At 43.7% G+C, this 18,510-nt stretch overlaps 1 protein-coding gene across 1 annotated transcript in view; it reads left to right on the top strand.

Annotated features, from left to right (window-relative positions):
• Positions 1-18,510, top strand: part of chd1 (chromodomain helicase DNA binding protein 1) — a 210,526-nt gene that overhangs the window by 150,629 nt on the left and 41,387 nt on the right. Inside the window, exons 21-22 of the mRNA XM_067982900.1 lie at positions 4,767-4,863; positions 16,970-17,065. Coding sequence (XP_067839001.1) covers positions 4,767-4,863; positions 16,970-17,065 — 193 coding nt within the window. The remainder of the gene's footprint in view (positions 1-4,766; positions 4,864-16,969; positions 17,066-18,510) is intronic.

The following is an 18,510-nucleotide window of genomic DNA, read 5'->3' as shown; positions in this document are numbered from 1 at the left end:
ATTCGTTTCAACTTTGTTAGTAACCTACAATATGGGCCTATGCCCTGAACCTAGTTTTCCCAGTATTTTAGAAAAATGGTCATAATTGTTTTAATTTCTAAAAAGAAATACTTGAATTTAACACAGCATTGATGTTTAAAGCACTTCACATAATGAATTGCTTTTGGGCAAAGGTTGGGAGGCCAAAACCAGAACCAAAAGAAAATCTAAACTTCCTATAAAGAAACGTCTGTATTGAGTCTGCTCTGCTTCCATTTAGCTGGCCAGAAGCAACATGTACATGCCACATTGGGACGGGAAGGTGCAAAGTAAGAGACTCAAGCATGTTTTTGCTTGTTTACTCTGTACTTGGGATTTTTAAAGTACAGCACCCAATGTGAAAACATTTCAAAAGTAGTTTACATATCAGAAACGAGTCTGTGGCGTTTAATACTTCTCCCCGTGACTATTACACCCCTCCAGTTATCCTAATGTCAGTGTCACAGAGCAAGATTAATGTGCAATACTCGAGATTGAAAACTGCCGTCCACATATTTAGTCTTCCTTGTGTTTTAATATGGGTAGGTCTGTTTGACGAATGAAGCCATCGAGTTGGACTTGTTCATGCAAGCTGTTGTAAGCTGCCCAGTACAAACACACAATGCTTGGTCAGAGCTCAAGTTATTTTTTTCCACTTTGTACAGTGGCCTGGTGAGAGTGCATAGTGCTCTTTCTAAGTGGTGGCCCATTGCATGATATTTTGACTCTGTTACTTGACCAGTCATGGGATTCCACCATTACTGCTGGTTGTGTAAAGGAAAGAAAGAACTTGCTTTTATGAAGTACTTTTGAAGTGTAGTCACTGTTGTGATGTAGGCAAATGCGGCAGCCAACAAGGTGCCACAAACAACGATAACACAAATCACCAGATAATCTGTTTTTAGTGGTATTGGTTGAGGGATAAATGTTGGTTGAGGGTGTGTAGAAATGGGTCACATTTCTCCTTGTACTGAATAAATGTTGCACTCTATTGGAATGTTTTCCAATGCCATGAATTACTGGTTCAGTGGGGGTGACCTTCGACCTCTGTCCAAAACTACTGCAAAGTTGACGGAGTGGTCACACTGTCGCCCAAATCTGGCATAGGGTTCAGTCCTCATTTAAATGCAGCTGGCAAGCATGGGCACCAAGCGAGCATCCTGTTGCCGCTCACCAGTTGTGGGATGGTGGGAAATTGACTGGCTCTCACAATGAGCTGGCTGTCAGGTCGGGGGGGAGAGTCGATCACTGGAAGAATCATGCGTAGGCCAGCAGTAGGGCAGAATATTTTTATGGGCCCAAGATGGGCACTTCTGCTCCTCCTGGGTCCGCAAAAATAAAAATTAAAAATGTCTTTCGTCGAATTTTGAGTGGCCTCAAATGATCCCTTAAAGAATCGCTGGTTAGGCCACTCAACGCTTCGGTACAAATGTGAAAGAACATGCGTGTTGCATGCTGTGCTGATTTGTACCTAAAAATTGCAATCGGAGCCCTACAACTGGTGTAGGACCCTAATTTGCATACCGAAGTGAATAAGCGGATGTGCTGCTCGCCCATTTACAGGCCTGCCTGAAAATTGCATCAGGTGGGCCTTGGGTGTCAGTGGGGTGACCGAGGTGCCCCCACACATTGAATTTTAAAATTGTTAACCACGCAGTTTTAGGCAAGAAATGGATGATCCAGAATCCAGGGATGAAGCACTTCAGTTCTGTGGATAGACTGGAGAAGCTGGGGTTGTTCTCCTTGGAGCAGGGAAGGTTGAGAGGAGATTTGATAGAGGTATTCAAAATCATGAAGGGTCTAGACAGAATAGATAGAGAGAAACCATTCCCATTGACGGAAGGGTCAAGAACCAGAGGACATAGATTTAACGTGATTGGCAAAAGAACCAAAGGCGACATGAGGAAAAACTTTTACACAGCGAGTGGTTATGATCTGGAATGCACTGCCTGAGGGGGTGGTGGAGGCAGATTCAATCATGGCTTTCAAAATGAAATTAGATAAGTATATGAAGGAAAAAATTTGCACGGCTACGGGGATAGGGCGGGGGAGAGCGACTCGCTGGATTGTTCTTGCAGAGAGCCAGCATGGGCTCGATGGGCTGAATAGCCGCCTTCTGTGCTGTAACCATTCTATGAAATGGGCAGCCAACAGATTTTTGTTGTACTGTGCTCCGCAGTAATCATCAAACTCATCTCAAACTTGTGTAAAAATTATGTTTGTAGTGGTTGTAACAATATATTTCAAATCAAAGTCTAATTCTGCAGAATAGAATTGTCATAAAACATCCAAATAATTGTCTTGTTTGGTCAGAGCTCAGATTTTATTCTCATTGTTAGAATGGCTGTGGAGCTTTGTAGAATGAAGTTTGTGTCAAAAATAACTATTATTTCCAAACTGGTATTTTTGAATGTAATCCTGCACAGATTCAAGCACCACTACACCATAAGAATAGCTCCATTTAAACTAATATATTTTAATATTGTACGATACAGTTAGGCCATCAAATTGCTCCCCCCACTGTCACCCAGGGTGTCTTGTAGCCTCTTGATTCTAGTGTTACGTAGCTCAAAAATGCTCTCATGCGCCCAAGTTTGGAAGAATAGCTTCTGTAATCGTACTGCTGGATGTTTTCCACAGTACACGTTGGCACAATATGAAGGTTTCACACACCCACCATTGCCTAGTACTGAAAGCCTAGTGACAATATTGCTACTGTTATCAGCAGTTTTTAGACATAATCCTTTTAAAAGAGTACTCTGGTGTTCTGCTTTGGTTAAACTTTAATATTCCATTTAACGTTTTCCTCTAATACTTAAGTATAAGGAACTTTGAAGTCAGGCTTTTCTTTTGTTGGACTGTGAGAGTATATGCTGTGTTAGAATAACCTCAGCCATCTGGCCATTGCTCTCCATGTGCTGATGTATTTGAGAGCAGGTTGTGCATTATATATTTATATCTTTTTGATTAGTGTGAGGCATATTTATAGAAGCTCACCATTGCAAAATAACGATAAATTTTGATCCTAGATATACCATTTTCTAACTTAAAAAAGGGAGGATTTAAGTTGTTTCAATTTTAATATGTTTACATTAATAGGATGCTGCACAAATTCAGAGTACAAGACAAAAGTAGGGATTTATGTCAGAATTTTTTTCTTGTGTAAATTTTTGTTCTGTCAACCCATTGTCCTATAAAAAAGGTAAAATGTTTCACAAATCGAAGTTGCATATAATAAAAACATTAATGTACTGTAAAGAGTAAACATAAATATGGGTCCACTGGATTTGAAGAATCATAGAAAGGTTACAGCACAGAAGGAGGCCATTCGGCCCATCGAGTCTGTGCCGGCTCGCTGCAAGAGCAATCCAGCTCGTCCCAACTTCCCTGCTCTATCCCCACAGCCCTGCAAATTTTTCCCCTTCAAGTACTTATCCTGGTCCCTTTTGAAAGCCACGATTGAATCTGCCTCCACCACCCCCTCAGGCAGTGCATTCCAGATCATAACCACTCGCTGTGTAAAAAAGTTATTCCTCATGTCGCCTTTGGTTCTTTTGCCAATCACGTTAAATCTATGTCCTCTGGTTCTTGACCCTTCCGTCAATGGGAATGGTTTCTCTCTATCTACTCTGTCTAGACCCTTCATGATTTTGAATACCTCTATCAAATCTCCTTTCAACCGTCTCTGCTGTAAGGAGAACAAGCCCAGCTTCTCCAGTCCATCCGCGTAACTGAAATCCCTCATCCCTGGAATCATTCTAGTAAATCTCTTCTGCACTCTCTCTAAGGCCTTCACATCCTTCCTGAAGTACGGTGCCCAGAGCTGGACACAATGCTCCTGTTGTGGCCGAACCGGTGTTTTATAAAGTTTTATCATAACCTCCTTGCTTTTGTACTCTATGCCTCTATTTATAAAACCCAGGATCCCGTATGCTTTCTTAACCGCTTTCTCAACCTGCCCTGCCACTTTCAACGATTTGTGCACATATACCCTCAGATCTCTCTGTTCCTGCAACCCTTTTAGAATTTTACCCTTTAGTTTATATTGCCTCTCCTTGTTCTTCCTACCAAAATGTATCACTTCACACTTTTCTGCTTTAAATTTCATCTGCCACGTGTCCGCCCATGCCACCAACCTGTCCATGTCCTCTTGATGTCTATCGTTATCCTCCTCATTGTTCACTACCCTTCCAAGTTTTGTCATGTGAAAATTTTGAAATTGTGCCCTTACACCCAAATCGTTAATATATATCAAGAAAAGCAATGGTCCGAGCACCGACCCCTGGAGAACACCACTGTATACCTCCCTCCAGTCCGAAAATAAAAAACGTTCACCACTACTCTCTGTTTCCTGTCACTTAGCCAATTTTGTATTCGTGCTGCCACTGCCCCTTTTATTCCATGGGCTGCAACTTTGATGACAAGCCCATTATGCGGCCTTTTATCAAATGCCTTTTGGAAGTCCATGTACACCACATCAACAGCATTGCCCTCATTGACCCTCTCTGTTACCTCATCAAAAGACTTTATTCCTTCATTTCACTTGGATGAAGATACGATCTTTGTAAATGCAGTGAAAAACTTAGGAATCATTAAACCTGTAACTGTGGGACTCAAGAACTATAGAGATAAGTGTTGCAGATTATGTACCTAGATTTTCAATTCATTTTCAAATCTATCCATGTGCTCATACTTAGGATCGTGATCAAGAAGTAGCATTTTATCTGGTTTTTCTCTTGTAATTTCAGTTCTACACCTTTTAATAAAGAAGAACTGGCAGCTATTCTGAAGTTTGGAGCCGAGGAACTTTTCAAAGAACCAGAAGGAGAGGAACAAGAACCACAGGTAGCTAAACCTTTGGGTGACCTTTTGCACACTTACATAATGCTTTTCTGAAATTTAAAAATTGTTTAATTTAGTTCAACAAACTGCTGGAATTACTCCTTACTTTATTCACAGTATGTTCTCTGGTTGTCATTTCTGTGTGTTTCTTACAAATTTTGGGTATATCCTCGTCAATGTCTTGGGTTAGCATTACTGATCTTTCCTGTAAGCGGACCTGAGTCCTTCATGATCAGAAGCTTACGTTTGCTACCCAATTTGCTTGTTCTTCAACATCGAAGAAGACCGACAAAATATCATTTCACATTCCGCAGTGAGTTCTTTGATGTCTGATGAGACCAATTTTTGCTGGGAATGAGCGTCCACAGAGCAAGCTGTGGATCCCGGATACACCAGGTTGGGGATCTTGATTTTTCTGTCAAGACTTCCTCAGCTGGCGTTTACATTCGGCATTAGCAATGCGACGGGCCTCGTAGTAAAAGGTGTCTTCATGGATGGTTTTTTGCCAAGCTTTCTTATCTTGAGCAAATTGTTCCCATTTGCGGATGTCTATTTTAAGCAGAAGCAAAATACTGCAGATGCTGGAAATCTGAAATAAAAACAGAAAATGCTGGAAACACTCAGTAGTCAGGCAGCATCTGTGAAGAAAGGAACTGAGTAAACATTTCAGGTCGATGACCTTTCATTAGCACTAGAAGAAGTTGAAGATTTAACAGTACAGAGCCGGAAAGATGTGGGGGGAGGGGAGGAAAGAACAAAAGGGAAGGTCTGTGATAGGGTGGAGGGTAGGAGTGATTAAATGACAAAAGGGATAATGGCGCAAGGCAAGGAGAGTGGTAATGAGACAAGTAAAGAAACAAAAAATGGGTCTAGAGGAGCTGTAAATGGCAGCATCAGAACCATTACCAGCATTTGCTGTCTGTAAAAATGGGAGCAGTGGTTATATCTCTTTTGATGTCCACCATGAGATTGCTTCTCAGTTGTCAAAGTGCCATAAAAGATCGTTGTCGGGATTCGTTCATCAGACTTTCGCGCCACATGACCTGATCAGCATAGCTGTGCTTTCAAGATCAGAACATCTATGCTTGGCATGTCAGCTTTGTTTAAGAACTTCGGTGTCAGGGATCTTATCTTGCCATCTGATCTACATTTTTTTTTATTCGTTCATGGGATGTGGGAGTCGCTGGCAAGGCCAGCATTTATTGCCCATCCCTAATTGTCCTTGAGAAGGTGGTGGTGAGCCGCTGCAGTCCGTGTGGAGAAGGTTCCCCCACCGTGCTGTTAGGTAGGGAGTTCCAGAACTTCGACCCAGCTATGATCAAGGAACAGCGATATATTTCTAAGTCAGGATGGTGTGTGAGTTGGAGGGGAATGTGCAGGTGGTGTTGTTCCCATGTGCCTGCTGCCCTTGTACTTCTAGGTGATAGAGGTCGCGGGTTTGGGAGGTGCAGTTGAAAAAGTCTTGGCAAGTTGCTGCCGTACATCCTGTAGATGGTACACACTGCAGCCATAGTGCGCCGGTGGTGGAGGGAGTGAATGTTTAAGGTGGTGGATGGGGTGCCAATCAAGCGGGCTGGATGGTGTCGAGCTTCTTGAGTGTTGTTGGAGGTGCACTCATCCAGATAAGTGGAGAGTATTCCATCACACTTCTGACCTGCGCCTTGTAGATGGTGGATAGGCTTTGGAGAGTCAGGAGTGAGTCAGTCGCCGCAGAATACCCAGCCTCTGACCTGCTATTGTAGCCACGGTGTTTATGTGGCTGGTCCAGTTAAGTTTCTGGTCAATGGTGACCCTCAGGATGTTGATGGTGCCGGATTCGGCGATGGTAATGCCATTGATTGTCATGGGGAGGTGGTTAGACTCTCTTGGAGATGGTCATTGCCTGGCACTTGCCTGGCATGAATGTTACTTGCCACTTATCAGCCCTGGCCTGGATGTTGTCTGGGTCTTGCTGCATGCGGGCGCGGACTGTTTCATTATCTGAGGGGTTGCGAATGGAACTGAACACTGCAATCAGCAGCAAACATCCCCGCCTCTGACCCTTTGATGGAGGGAAGGGGTCATTGCTGATTCAGTTGAAGGTGGTTGGGCCTAGGACACTGCCCTGAGGAACTCCTGCAGCGATGTCCTGAGGCTGAAATGATTAGCCTCCAACAACCACTACCATCTTCCTTTGTGCTGGTTATGACTCCAGCCACTGGAGAATTTTCCCCCTGATTCTCATTGGCTTCAATTTTACTAGGGCTTATTGGTGCCACACTTGGTCAAATGCTGCCTTGATGTCAAGGGCAGTCACTCTCACCTCACCTCTGGAATTCAGCTCTTTTGTCCATGTTTGGACCAAGACTGTAATGAAGTCTGGAGCCAAGTGGTCCTGGCGGAACCCAAACTGAGCATCGGTGAGCAGGTTATAGATGAGTAAGTGCCGCTTGATAGCACTGTTGACAACACCTTCCATCACTTTGCTGAGAATAGACTGATGGGGTGGTAATTGGCCAGATTGGATTTGTCCTGCTTTTTGTGGACAGGACATACTTGGACAATTTTCCACTTTTGTCGAGTAGATGCCAGTGTTGTAGCTGTACTGGAACAGCTTGGCTAGAGGTGAGGCTAGTTCTGGAGCACAAGACTTCCGCACTACAGCCGGGATGTTTGTCGGGGCCCATAGCCTTTGCTGCATCCGGTGCACTCAGCCGTTTCTTGATATCACGAGGAATGAATCAAATTGGCTGAAGACTGACTTCTTTGATGGTGGGGATATCGGGAGGAGGCCTAGATGGATCATCGACTTGGCACTTTTGACCGAAAATGGTTGCAAATGCTTCAGCCGTCTCAGGCAGCTTAGGTAGGAGTGATTCAGTTTCTTAACGTGACGTGCATATGTTGTCCAAGTTTCACAATGTCGGTTACTGTTATTGGCTTAGTACAAAGAGGAGAAGAGTCAATTCTCTCTTAACTCTCAATTTGCTTTATTCGCGTCGTTAGATCATATACATATAGCTTATACGTCTGGTTAGATATAGACATGCAGTTTGCACCAGGTTATACAGTTTTATACCCAAACTCTGATCTAAACACACACCCACTAGGTTTCTCTGACACTCCGAGTGGTCACAGAATATAAAGGATAATACCCGAAAAGGAGAGCTGACGCTGGCCAGGCGTTCCGTTGTCTCTTTCGATGTCGTCTCTACGTCCCTGACGTAGGTTCTTCCACTTCCGCGATGGTTGGTCTCCGGAGTCCTCGCTCTGGCTCCACGCCCCAGATTCTTCATTCTTATTCCGAATCTTGTCTCTTCAAGCTGTGCTGTCTGTCTCTCCCTTTGGTTTAGGCTTCCTCGCCTAGTCTGTGTCTTCTCCTCATTGGCTCTGTCCCAAGGACTTAGGTAGCATTACCTCATTATTCCTTTTCTAAATAAGGACTTGTGTCTTATCACATCTCCTTTGTCTTTCACAAAACTTAGCTAATTCAAACCGGTTCCAGCCAGCTCAGGCCAGCGACTGAACTCAGGTTACTTCAGTTCAAAAGTTGCTTTGACCTGTGTGTCAGCAGCTGGGAATCTCACGTTACTTTCTGCAGCCCCAACAAACAAAAAGCAGGGTCGTCAGAACGACAGCCGAGTATACTTTGAGCTTGCTCTGCAGGCTGATGCTTCTCTTGACCCAGAGCCACTCACAGAGTTTGTCAAAAGCTAACATGACTTTGGTGATGCTGCAGATCCTTCTGTATCAATATGGACCTCTCTAGACAGGTTGCTACCCAGATAGGTGAATCTGACCATATCCTGAAGCGTGTGATCACCAACAGTGATGCTAGGTGGAGTGTAATCCTTGCCTGGGGCTGGTTGGAAAAGGAGCACCATCAGCTTATAATCACGCCAAATGGCAGGCAAGCTGTCACAAGATGGTTCATAATTGTTTACACATCATCCTGGGAGTGGGGCACGAGAGCACAATCATCAGCAAATAGGATCTCACAAAGAAGTTCTTGCAGCACCTTTGTTTTCGCTTTGTTTTCCAATATTGAAGAGCTACCCATCTGTCCTGAATCTAATCATGACTCCAATTTCAAGATTATTGAAAGCCGCAAGAAGCATAGCAGCAAACAAAATGCTGAAGAGTGATGGTGCAAGGACGCATCCTTGCTCAACACCGTTTTAAACGGGGAAGGAGATGGATCCTTGAAAGTTGATAAGCCACCAGGGCCGGATGGATTGTTTCCTAGGCTATTGAAGGGAGGAAATAGAGGATGCTCTGAGGATCATTTTCCAATCCTCACTAGATCCAGGGGGGATACCGAAGGACTGGAAGTCTGCAAATATAGTACCATTGTTTAAAAAGGGTATGAGGGAAAGGCCGAACAATTATAGGCTGGTCAGTCTTACCTCAGTGGTGGGCAAACTATTAGAATCAATACTGAGCGATAGGATAAACTGTCACTTGGAAAGGCATGGTTTAATCAGGGATAGTCAGCATGGATTTGTTCAGGGAAGGTCATGCCTTACAAATCTGATTAAATTCTTTGAGGAAGTGGTAGTGCAATGGATGGTGTCTACATGGATTTTAGTAAGGCATTTGACAAGGTCCCACATGGCAGACTGGTCAGAAAGGTAAAAGCCCATGCGATACAGGGAAATGTGGCGAATTGGATCCAAAATTGATTCAGTAACAGGAAACGAAGGGTAAAAGTTGATGGATGTCTTTGCGAATGGAAATCCGTTTCCAGTGGTGCGCCACAGGGCTGAGTGTTGGGCCCCTTGCTGTTTGTGGTATATACTAATGATTTGGACTTGAATGTAGGGAGCATGATTAGCAAATTTGCAGACGACACAAAAATTGGCCGTGTAGTTGATAGTGAAGAGGATAGCTGTAGACTCCAAGAAGATATCAATGGGTTGGTGGAATGGGCAGAAAAGTGGCAAATGGAGTTCAACCCATAGAAGTGTGAGGTAATGCACTTAGGAAGGGCAAACAGTAAAAGGGAATACACAGTAAACGGGAATGTATTGAGAGGGGGAGAGGAAGTGAGACCTTGGAGTGCATGTGCACAGGTCCCTGAAGGTGGCAATACAGGTAGATAAGGTTGTGAAGAAGGCACACGGAATGCTATCCGTTATTAGCCGAGGTATAGAATACAAAAGCAGGGATGTTATGATGGAACTGTATAAAACGCTGGTAAGGCCACAGCTGGAGTATTGTGCGCAGTTCTGGTCACCACATTACAGGAAGGACGTAATTGCTCTGGAGAGAGTGCAGAGAAGATTTACAAGAATGTTGCCAGGGCTTGAAAATTGCAGCTACGAGGAGAGATTGGATAAGCTTGGGGTTGTTTTCCTTGGAGCAGAGGAGGCTGAGGGGCGACTTGATTGAGGTGTAAAATTATGAGCAGCTTGATAGAGTAGACAGGAATTACCTGTTTCTCCTAGTGGAGAGTTCAAGAACTAGAGGACATAGATTTAAGCTGATTGGTGGAAGGATTAGAGGGGACATGAGGAAAAACTTTTTTACCCAGAGGGTGGTGGGTGCATGGAATTTGCTGCCCGAATTGATGGTAGAGGCAGGGACCCTCAACACTTGACCTTCACCTAAAGTGCTGTAAGCTGCAGGGCTACAGACCGGGTGCTGGAAAGTGGGATTAGATTGGGCACCTGGTTGTTCTTCGAGCCGGCGTGGACACGATGGTTCGAATGGCCCCCGTCTGTGCTGTATCTTTTTTATGGTTCTAATCAAACTTGGTGAGGATTTTCCAGAAACACACTCTACTGACAATGTCGAATGTCTTTGGATCAACAAAACACAGTAGAGGTCTACATTTTGGTCTCTATATTTTTCTTGGAGTTGTCGGGCTGCGAAGATCACATAAGTTGTGCCTTTTTGAACCCACGTAGACTGGTAGGATTTTTTCAGCAATGTTTTGAACAAAGCGATTAAGCATCACTCTTGCAAGGATCTTTCCAGCAATGACAAGTACGGAGATTCCCTGGTGATTATCACAGATAAAACAATATCCCTTTCCCTTGTAGAGGTGAACAATTGAAGCATCTTTGAATTCTTGAGAGATCTTTCCTGAGTGCCACATGGACTGAGGTGGTTTGTTGAGGTGTTTGACTAAGTAATCATAGGTACAGCACAGGTGGAGGCCATTTGGCCCATCGTGCCTGTACCAGCTCTTTGAAAGAGCTGTCTAATTAGTCCCATTCCCCTGCTCTTTCCCCATAGCCCTGAACAATTTTCCCTTCAAGTTTTTATCTAATTCCTTTTTGAAAGTTACTATTGAATCTGCTTCCACCACCCTTTCAGGCAGTGCATTCCAGATCATTACAACTCGCTGACTAAAAAAAAATGTCTCCTCATGTCGCCTCTGGTTCTTTTGCCAATCACCTCAAATCTGTGTCCTCTGGTTACCAACCCTTCTGCCACTGAAAACAGTTTCTCCTTATGTACTCACTCCATCAAAACCCTTCATGATTTTGAATACCTCTATCAAATCGCCCCTTAACCTTCTCTGTTCTAAGGAGAACAATTCCAGCTTCTCCACATAACTGAAGTCCCTCATCCCTGGTACCATTCTAGTAAATCTCTTCTGCACCCTATCTAACACCTTGACATCCTTCCTAAAGTGTGGTGCCAGAATTGAACACAATACTCCAGCTATGGCCTAACCAGTGCTTTTGTACTCTGTGCCTCTATTTATGAAGCCCAGGATCCCGTATACCTTTTTAACAGCCTTCTCAACTTGCCCTGCCACTTTCAAAGACTTGTTTACATACGCCCTCAGGTCTCTCTGTTCGTGCACCCCCTATAAAATTGTACCATTTAGTTTATATTGCCTCTCCTCATTCTTCCCACCAAAATGCATCACTTCACACTTTTCTGCATTAAATTTCATCTGTCATGTGTCTGCCCATTTCACCAGTCTGTCTATGTCCTTCTGAAGTCTGTTACTATCCTCCGCATTGTTTACCATGCTTCCAAGTTTCGTGTCATCTGCAAACTTTGAAATTATCCCCTGTATACCAAGTCCAGCTCATTAATATATATGAATAAGAGCAGTGGTCCGAATGCTGACGCCCTAGGGAACACCGCTGTATACTTCCCTCCAGTCTGAAAAACAGCCGTTCACCACTACTCTTTCTGTCCTTTAACCAATTTTGTATCTTTGCTGCCACTGTCCCTTTAATCCCATGGGCATTAATTTTGCTAACAAGTCTATTATGTGGTACTTTATCAAATGCCTTTTGTAAGTCCATATACACATCAACTGCACTACCCTCATCAACCCTCTCCGTTACTTCATCAAAGAACTCAATCAAATTAGTCAAACACGATTTGCCTTTAATAAATCGGTGCTGACTTTCATTTATTAGCCCAATATCATTACTACCTCCTCCTTTACTGCTACAATGGCAGCATCCTCTTCTCTAGTGAAAACGGATGCCAAGTATTCATTTAGTGCCTCAGCCATGCCCTCTGCTTCCAAAAGATGATCTTTTTTTGTTCCTAATTGGTCCCACCCTTCCTTTGACTACCCTTTTAATATTTATATGTTTATAAAAGATTTTTGTGTTCCCTTTCATGTTAGCTGCTAATCTATTCTCATATTCTCTCTTTGCCCCTCTTATTCCCTTTTTTAGATCTCCTCTGTACTTTCTGTACTCAGCCTGGTTCTCTACTGTATTATGAACCTTACATTCGTCATCAGCCTTTTTCTGTTTCATTTTAATCTCTATATCTTTAATCATCCAGGGAGTTCTAGCTTTGGGTGCCCTTCCTTTCCCCCTCGATAGGGATGTGTCTACTCTGTATCTGAACCAACTCCTCCTTGCCTGCAAATTTGCTCCTCTCTCTCTTTCCTGCTATTTGGTGGCCTATAGTATACACCCAGTAGTGTAATAGCTCCTCTATTGTTCCTTAATTCTAACCAAATAGATTCTGTCTTTGACCCCTCAACTACATCATCCCTTTCCAGTGCTATAATAGTTTCTTTGATCAGTACTGCCACCACCACCCCTCCCCCCCAGCCTTTCCTTTCTTTCCTTCCCTATCTTTCCTGAATACTTTGTTGCCAAGAATATTAAGTACCCAATCCTCCCCTTCTTTGAGCTAGGTCTCTATTATTGCCACTATACCATAGTCCCATGTGGCAACTTGACCATGCAGCTCACCAGCCTTATTTACCTCGTTACGTTCGTTCACACACGTGCACTCTAAACTCATCCTAGACTGCCTCGCATTTGCCCCGTCTGATCCCTCCTATTTCTGAACTATACTTTAGTGCTACTTGCCCCTCCCAGTCCTCTGCGCACTTAGTTTCTCCTCTCTAATGTTTCATCCTGGTGCCCATCCCCCTGCCAAAATACTTTAACCCTCCACCACAGCACTAGCTGACCTCCCCGTGAGGACATTGGTCCCAGCTCTGTTGAGGTGCAAACCGTCCATCTTGAACAGCTTCCTCCTGCCCCAGAACTGGTCCCAGTGCCCCAGGAATCTGTAGCCATCCCTCCTGCACCATTCCTCCAACGATGCATTAGCCTTTCTTATCCTACTATTCCTATACTCACTAGCCCATAGCACTGGAAGTAATACAGAGATTACTACCTCTTTGAGGTCCTGCATTTTAACTTCCCTAGCTCCTGAAACTCTGACTACGGCACCTCAACCCTTTTCCTTCCTGTGTCATTGGTTCCCATGTGGATCATGACTTCTGACTGTTCTGCACCCTCTCAGTGATGTCCTTTACCCTGGCACCAGGGAGGCAACACACCATGCGTACTCACGTGGGCGGTTGCAGAAACGCCTGTCTATCCCCCTGAGTATTAAATCCCCTGTAAGAACTACATTTCTTTTGACCCCCCACCATGGACCTGAGTCTCCCACAGTGCCATGGATTTGCTCCTGCCTGCTTTTCTCCGAGATATCAACACCCTCACTGGTATTCGACACTGAATACCAGTTTATGGGTGCCAAACTCCCAGGGGACTCCTACACTGCCTGCTGTTCCTCCTAGTATGTCGGTGGTCATCCACTCACTCTCCGCCTGAACTCTCTGTAGCTACGGGGTGACCACCTCCTTAGATACGGGGGTGGTGCCAGAGGACTGGAGAATTGCAAATGTTACACCCTTGTTCAAAATAGGGTGTAAGAATAAATCTAGCAGCTAAAGGCCAGTCAGTTTAACCTTGGTGGTGGGAAAACTTTTAGAAACGATAATCTTGGACAGAATTAACAGTCATTTGGACGAGTGGATTGATTAGGGAAAGCCAGCACGGATTTGTTAGAGGCAAATCGTGTTTAATTAACCTGATAGAGTTTTTTGATTTGGTAACAGAGACGGTAGATGAGGGCAATGCAGCTAATGTGGTGTATATGGAGTTTCAAAAGGTGTTTGATGAAGTGCCACATGGTAGGCCCATGGAATAAAGGGGGCAGTAGCAACATGGATACAGAATTGGCTAAGTGACAAGAAACAAAGAGTAGTGGTGAATGGTTGTTTTTCGGACTGGAGGGAAGTGTACAGTGGTGTTCCCCAGGGGTCGGTGCTGGGACCACTGCTTTTCTTGATATATATTAATGACTTGGACTTGGGTGTACAGGGCACAATTTCCAAATTTGCAGATGACACAAAACTTGGAAGGGTAGTGAACAGTGAGGAGGATAGTGATAGACTTCAACAGGATATGGCATGGGCGGACGCGTGGCAGGTGAAATTTAATGCAGAAAAATGCGAGGTGATGCATTTCGGTAGGAAAAATGAGGAGAGGCAATATAAACTAAAGGGTACAATTCTAAAAGGGGTAAAGGAATAGAGAGATCTGGGGGTATATGCACAAATCGTTGAAGGTGGTAGGGCAGGTTGAGAAACTGGTTAAAGAAGCATACGGGATCCTGGGCTTTATAAATAGAGGCATACAGTATAAAAGTAAAGAAGTCATGATAAACCTTTATAAAACACTGGTTCAGCCACAACTGGAGTATTGTGTCCAATTCTGGGCACCGCACTTTAAGAAAGATGTGAAGGCCTTAGAGAGGGTGCAAAAGAGATTTACTAGAGTGATTCCAGGGATGAGGGGCTTTAGTTATGTGGATAGACTGGAGAAGCTGGGGTTGTTCTCCTTGGAACAGAGAAAGTTGCGAGGAGATTTGATAGAAGTATTCAAAATCGTGAAGGGTCTAGACAGAGTAGATAGAGAGAAACTGTTTCCATCGGCGCAAGTGTCAAGAACCAGACAACCAAAGGTGACATGAGGAAAAACTTTTTTACACAGCGAGTCGTTAGGATCTAGAATGCACTGCCTGAGGGGGTGGTGGAGGCGGATTCAATTATGGCCTTCAGTAGGGAACTGGATAAGTACTTAAAAGGAAACAATTTGCAGGGCTATAGGGATAGGGCGGGGGAGTGGGACTAGCTGGATTGCTCTTGCATAAAGCCGGCGTGGACTCGATGGACCAAATTGCCTCCTTCCGTGTTGTAAATCTTCTGTGATTCCATGAAATGTGCTATCCGCGAAACTCTAAACTTCCCATATACACTGTTGTGATGCCACTAGATTGTGGGCCATAAGCCTAAAATAAGTTCTTCATGTCATTCTGATTAGCATAGGAGTGCAATTCACCTCTCTTTTTGCTCCACCAGGTGTCGCACACAACCCTTAGTTCAGTCTGAACTTGTTTACGAATGTTATCATAAGCTTGCTTCTTACTGATTGATGACAATCTTTATCCATGATGAGTACAGGTGGTGTTTCTCATCAAGTAGCCTTTTTATATCATCGTCATTTTCATCAAACCCTTCCTGGTGTGTACGGGATGGTTGGGTCCAAGATTCCAAAGCTGTATTGTGGACTGCATTTCTGAACCAGTTCCAGTCAGCTTCAATGTCAACAGAAACTGTATTTGACTGACCCTCCTATCTGCCTCCCCAGGAGCTTCAGTGCTTCCTTTTCTTGGGTAAGAGGCTGGAGATTGGATAGACCACCACTTGTGGCCATTCCCTTTCTGCTGTTCTGGGCTGTATTCTCCTTTAAGAATAACCTCTGGATGCAGTGAAACCAGTGTGTCAATAGGCAGACAATAATGGGGTGATGATACGTACATGAAACAATTAATTCAGTGCCATGTTAGGCTTTTAGTGAGGAACTTGCATGTAATTCTCAGTGAAGGAACACTTGCAGATGAAGGTTAGGGGTGTAAAGGGCCCCACAGATCCTTCTAGACAGTAATGGTAAGCTCTTGAAGGACTTCAACATAGTGAGGGGAAGGTGGTTGTTAGTGGCAAACATGTTTAGAGCAGGGCATTCTTGGAGAGTGTGCTGCACTCGTCTTGCCTGACCAGATAAGGTCATTAAAGTTTTGTGGCACGGGATCTGGAAAGTGGCACTTCTACTTCCCGTCACTGCGCACGAGCAGTACTCTTGGCTGCCCTTCTCCCATGCATCCCAAACCAGGCCTCCCTCCTCATCCGAATCTGGATTAGCAGCACTTCTATGGATGTCTCTGAAAAGCTGGGGATGCTGTACCTTGTACTTGAACTCTGAGACATTTTACAACTAATAATCCTGCTTGCCAAGAAAGTATTTTCTGTTGCTGATTCTTGGACCTTTAAGTTGCTTCAGGCATTAAATTCAGCAGCAGCATCCATTTCTCAGTGCCTCCTTTCTCCCCCCTCTTCCTCCCCATCCATTGGAGGCAGGGATACCACCGAAAGCAGTGGAGCGGGCAAAATGTCCCACCCTGTCACAATTCGGGTGCTGATACCAACACAGAGAAAAACCTAGGCTTATGCATCCCAAACTATGAATTCGTTTTTTTTTAAAAAGAGGTAAAATTAATCGAAGCATGTGAAGCAGGCAGGTTTTCTTAGATTTCACTTGACGAACACTTGGTTTCTCTCCAGTACTTTAAGGCCATTTCATAATATCTGTGTGCTTTTTTTTTCTTCCTCGTTATTTTTGCTCCGTATAGTTGCCTGTAAAGGCATAGAATGAAACCAGGATGAAAGTATTTTATAGTTTAAAAAGCACACTGTAATTAACTTTAATAAACTGCAGGATAAACACTTTACTAACAATGTAGTTATATTTACATTTAAAAATGTAACTTGTGTTTGTAGGAAATGGATATTGATGAAATTCTCCGGCGTGCTGAAACTCGTGAGAATGAAGCTGGACCTACCACTGTAGGAGAGGAGCTGCTATCCCAGTTCAAGGTACTGGAAAGCATTTGATGTTACATTCACAGGAACATTGGAACAGGAGTAGGCCATTCAGCCCCTCACGCCTGTTCCGCCATTCAATGGGATCATGGCTGATCTGTATCCGAACTCCATTTACCCTCCTTGGCTCCATATCCCTTAACACCCTTGGCTCGCAAAAATCTATCGATCTCAGATTTGCAATTATTAATTGAGCTAGCATCTACTGCTTTTTGTGGGAGAGAGTTCCACACTTCTACCACCCTTTGCTTGAAGAAATGTTTCCTAACTTCTCTCTTGAATGGCCTGTCTCTGATTTTTAAGGTTATGTCCTCTTGTCCTGAACTCCCCCACATGAGGAAAAAGTTTCTTTCTCTCTCTCTCTCTCTCTCCCCTATCAATTCCTTTCAAAATCCTAAAAACCTCAATCAAATCACCCCTTAACCTTCTATATTCCAGGGAATACAAGTCTAGCTTATGTAATCTCTCTTGATAATTTAACCCTTGGAGCCCTGGTAACATTCTGGTGAATGTGTGCTGCATTCCTTCCAAGGCCAATATATCCTTTCTACAGTGCAATGCCCAGAACTGTACACAGTACTCCAGATATGGTCTAATCAGGACTTTGTACTGCTGTAGCAAAACTTTCTTCCCTTCATAATGTAGTCCTCTAGTTATAAAGGATAACATTCCTTTAGCCTTTTTTGATTATTTTGTGTACCTGACCGCTACATTTTAGTGATCTGTGTACATGGACCCCTAAATCTCTTTGGACCTCTACTGTTCCTAGCTTTTCACCATTTAAAAAAAATACTTTGATCTTTCCTTTTATGTTCCAAAATGGATGACCTCACATTTACCTGCGTTGAAATCCATCTGCCACAGTTTTGCCCACTCACTTAACCTATCAATGTCTCTTTGTAATTTTATGCTCCCATCTACACTACTATGCCACCAATCTTTGTCATTTGCAAACTTGGATATATTGCTCTCAGTTGTTTTATCTGTGTCATAAATAAATACAGTGAATAGTTGAGGCCCCGGCACAGATCCTTGTGGGACACCACTAGTCACTGCCTTCCAATTCGAGTACATAACCGCCTAACCAACCTCCAAACCAGGTCAATAATTTGCCTTCAATTCCATGAGCTTTAATTTTAGTTAACAGCCTCTTATGTGGATTCAGCTGGATCTGCTAACCTGTGCACAGCACCATAGCTTTTAAGATTTAATCAGCACCTGCGCTGCTGGGCTACTGATAGGATAACTCATCAATCAGATCAATGAGATCACCCAACCAAACAGTAAAACAAAAATTGCTATTGTTATTGTTCTGGTGAGAAGACCAGATCAGTCAACAGTACCTTGAGCTGAACTGGCTTTCGGATCTGGTTTTTAGCCAATCGCGGACTAAATTTTGACAGATTGGGTTACAGTTCCAGAATGAACTATGGAATTCC

The sequence above is a fragment of the Heptranchias perlo genome, chromosome 4, assembly GCF_035084215.1.
Source record: "Heptranchias perlo isolate sHepPer1 chromosome 4, sHepPer1.hap1, whole genome shotgun sequence".
Classification (NCBI taxonomy): domain Eukaryota; kingdom Metazoa; phylum Chordata; class Chondrichthyes; order Hexanchiformes; family Hexanchidae; genus Heptranchias; species Heptranchias perlo.
Note: the sequence above shows the minus strand (reverse complement) of the source record. Positions and strands in the feature narration are given on the sequence as shown.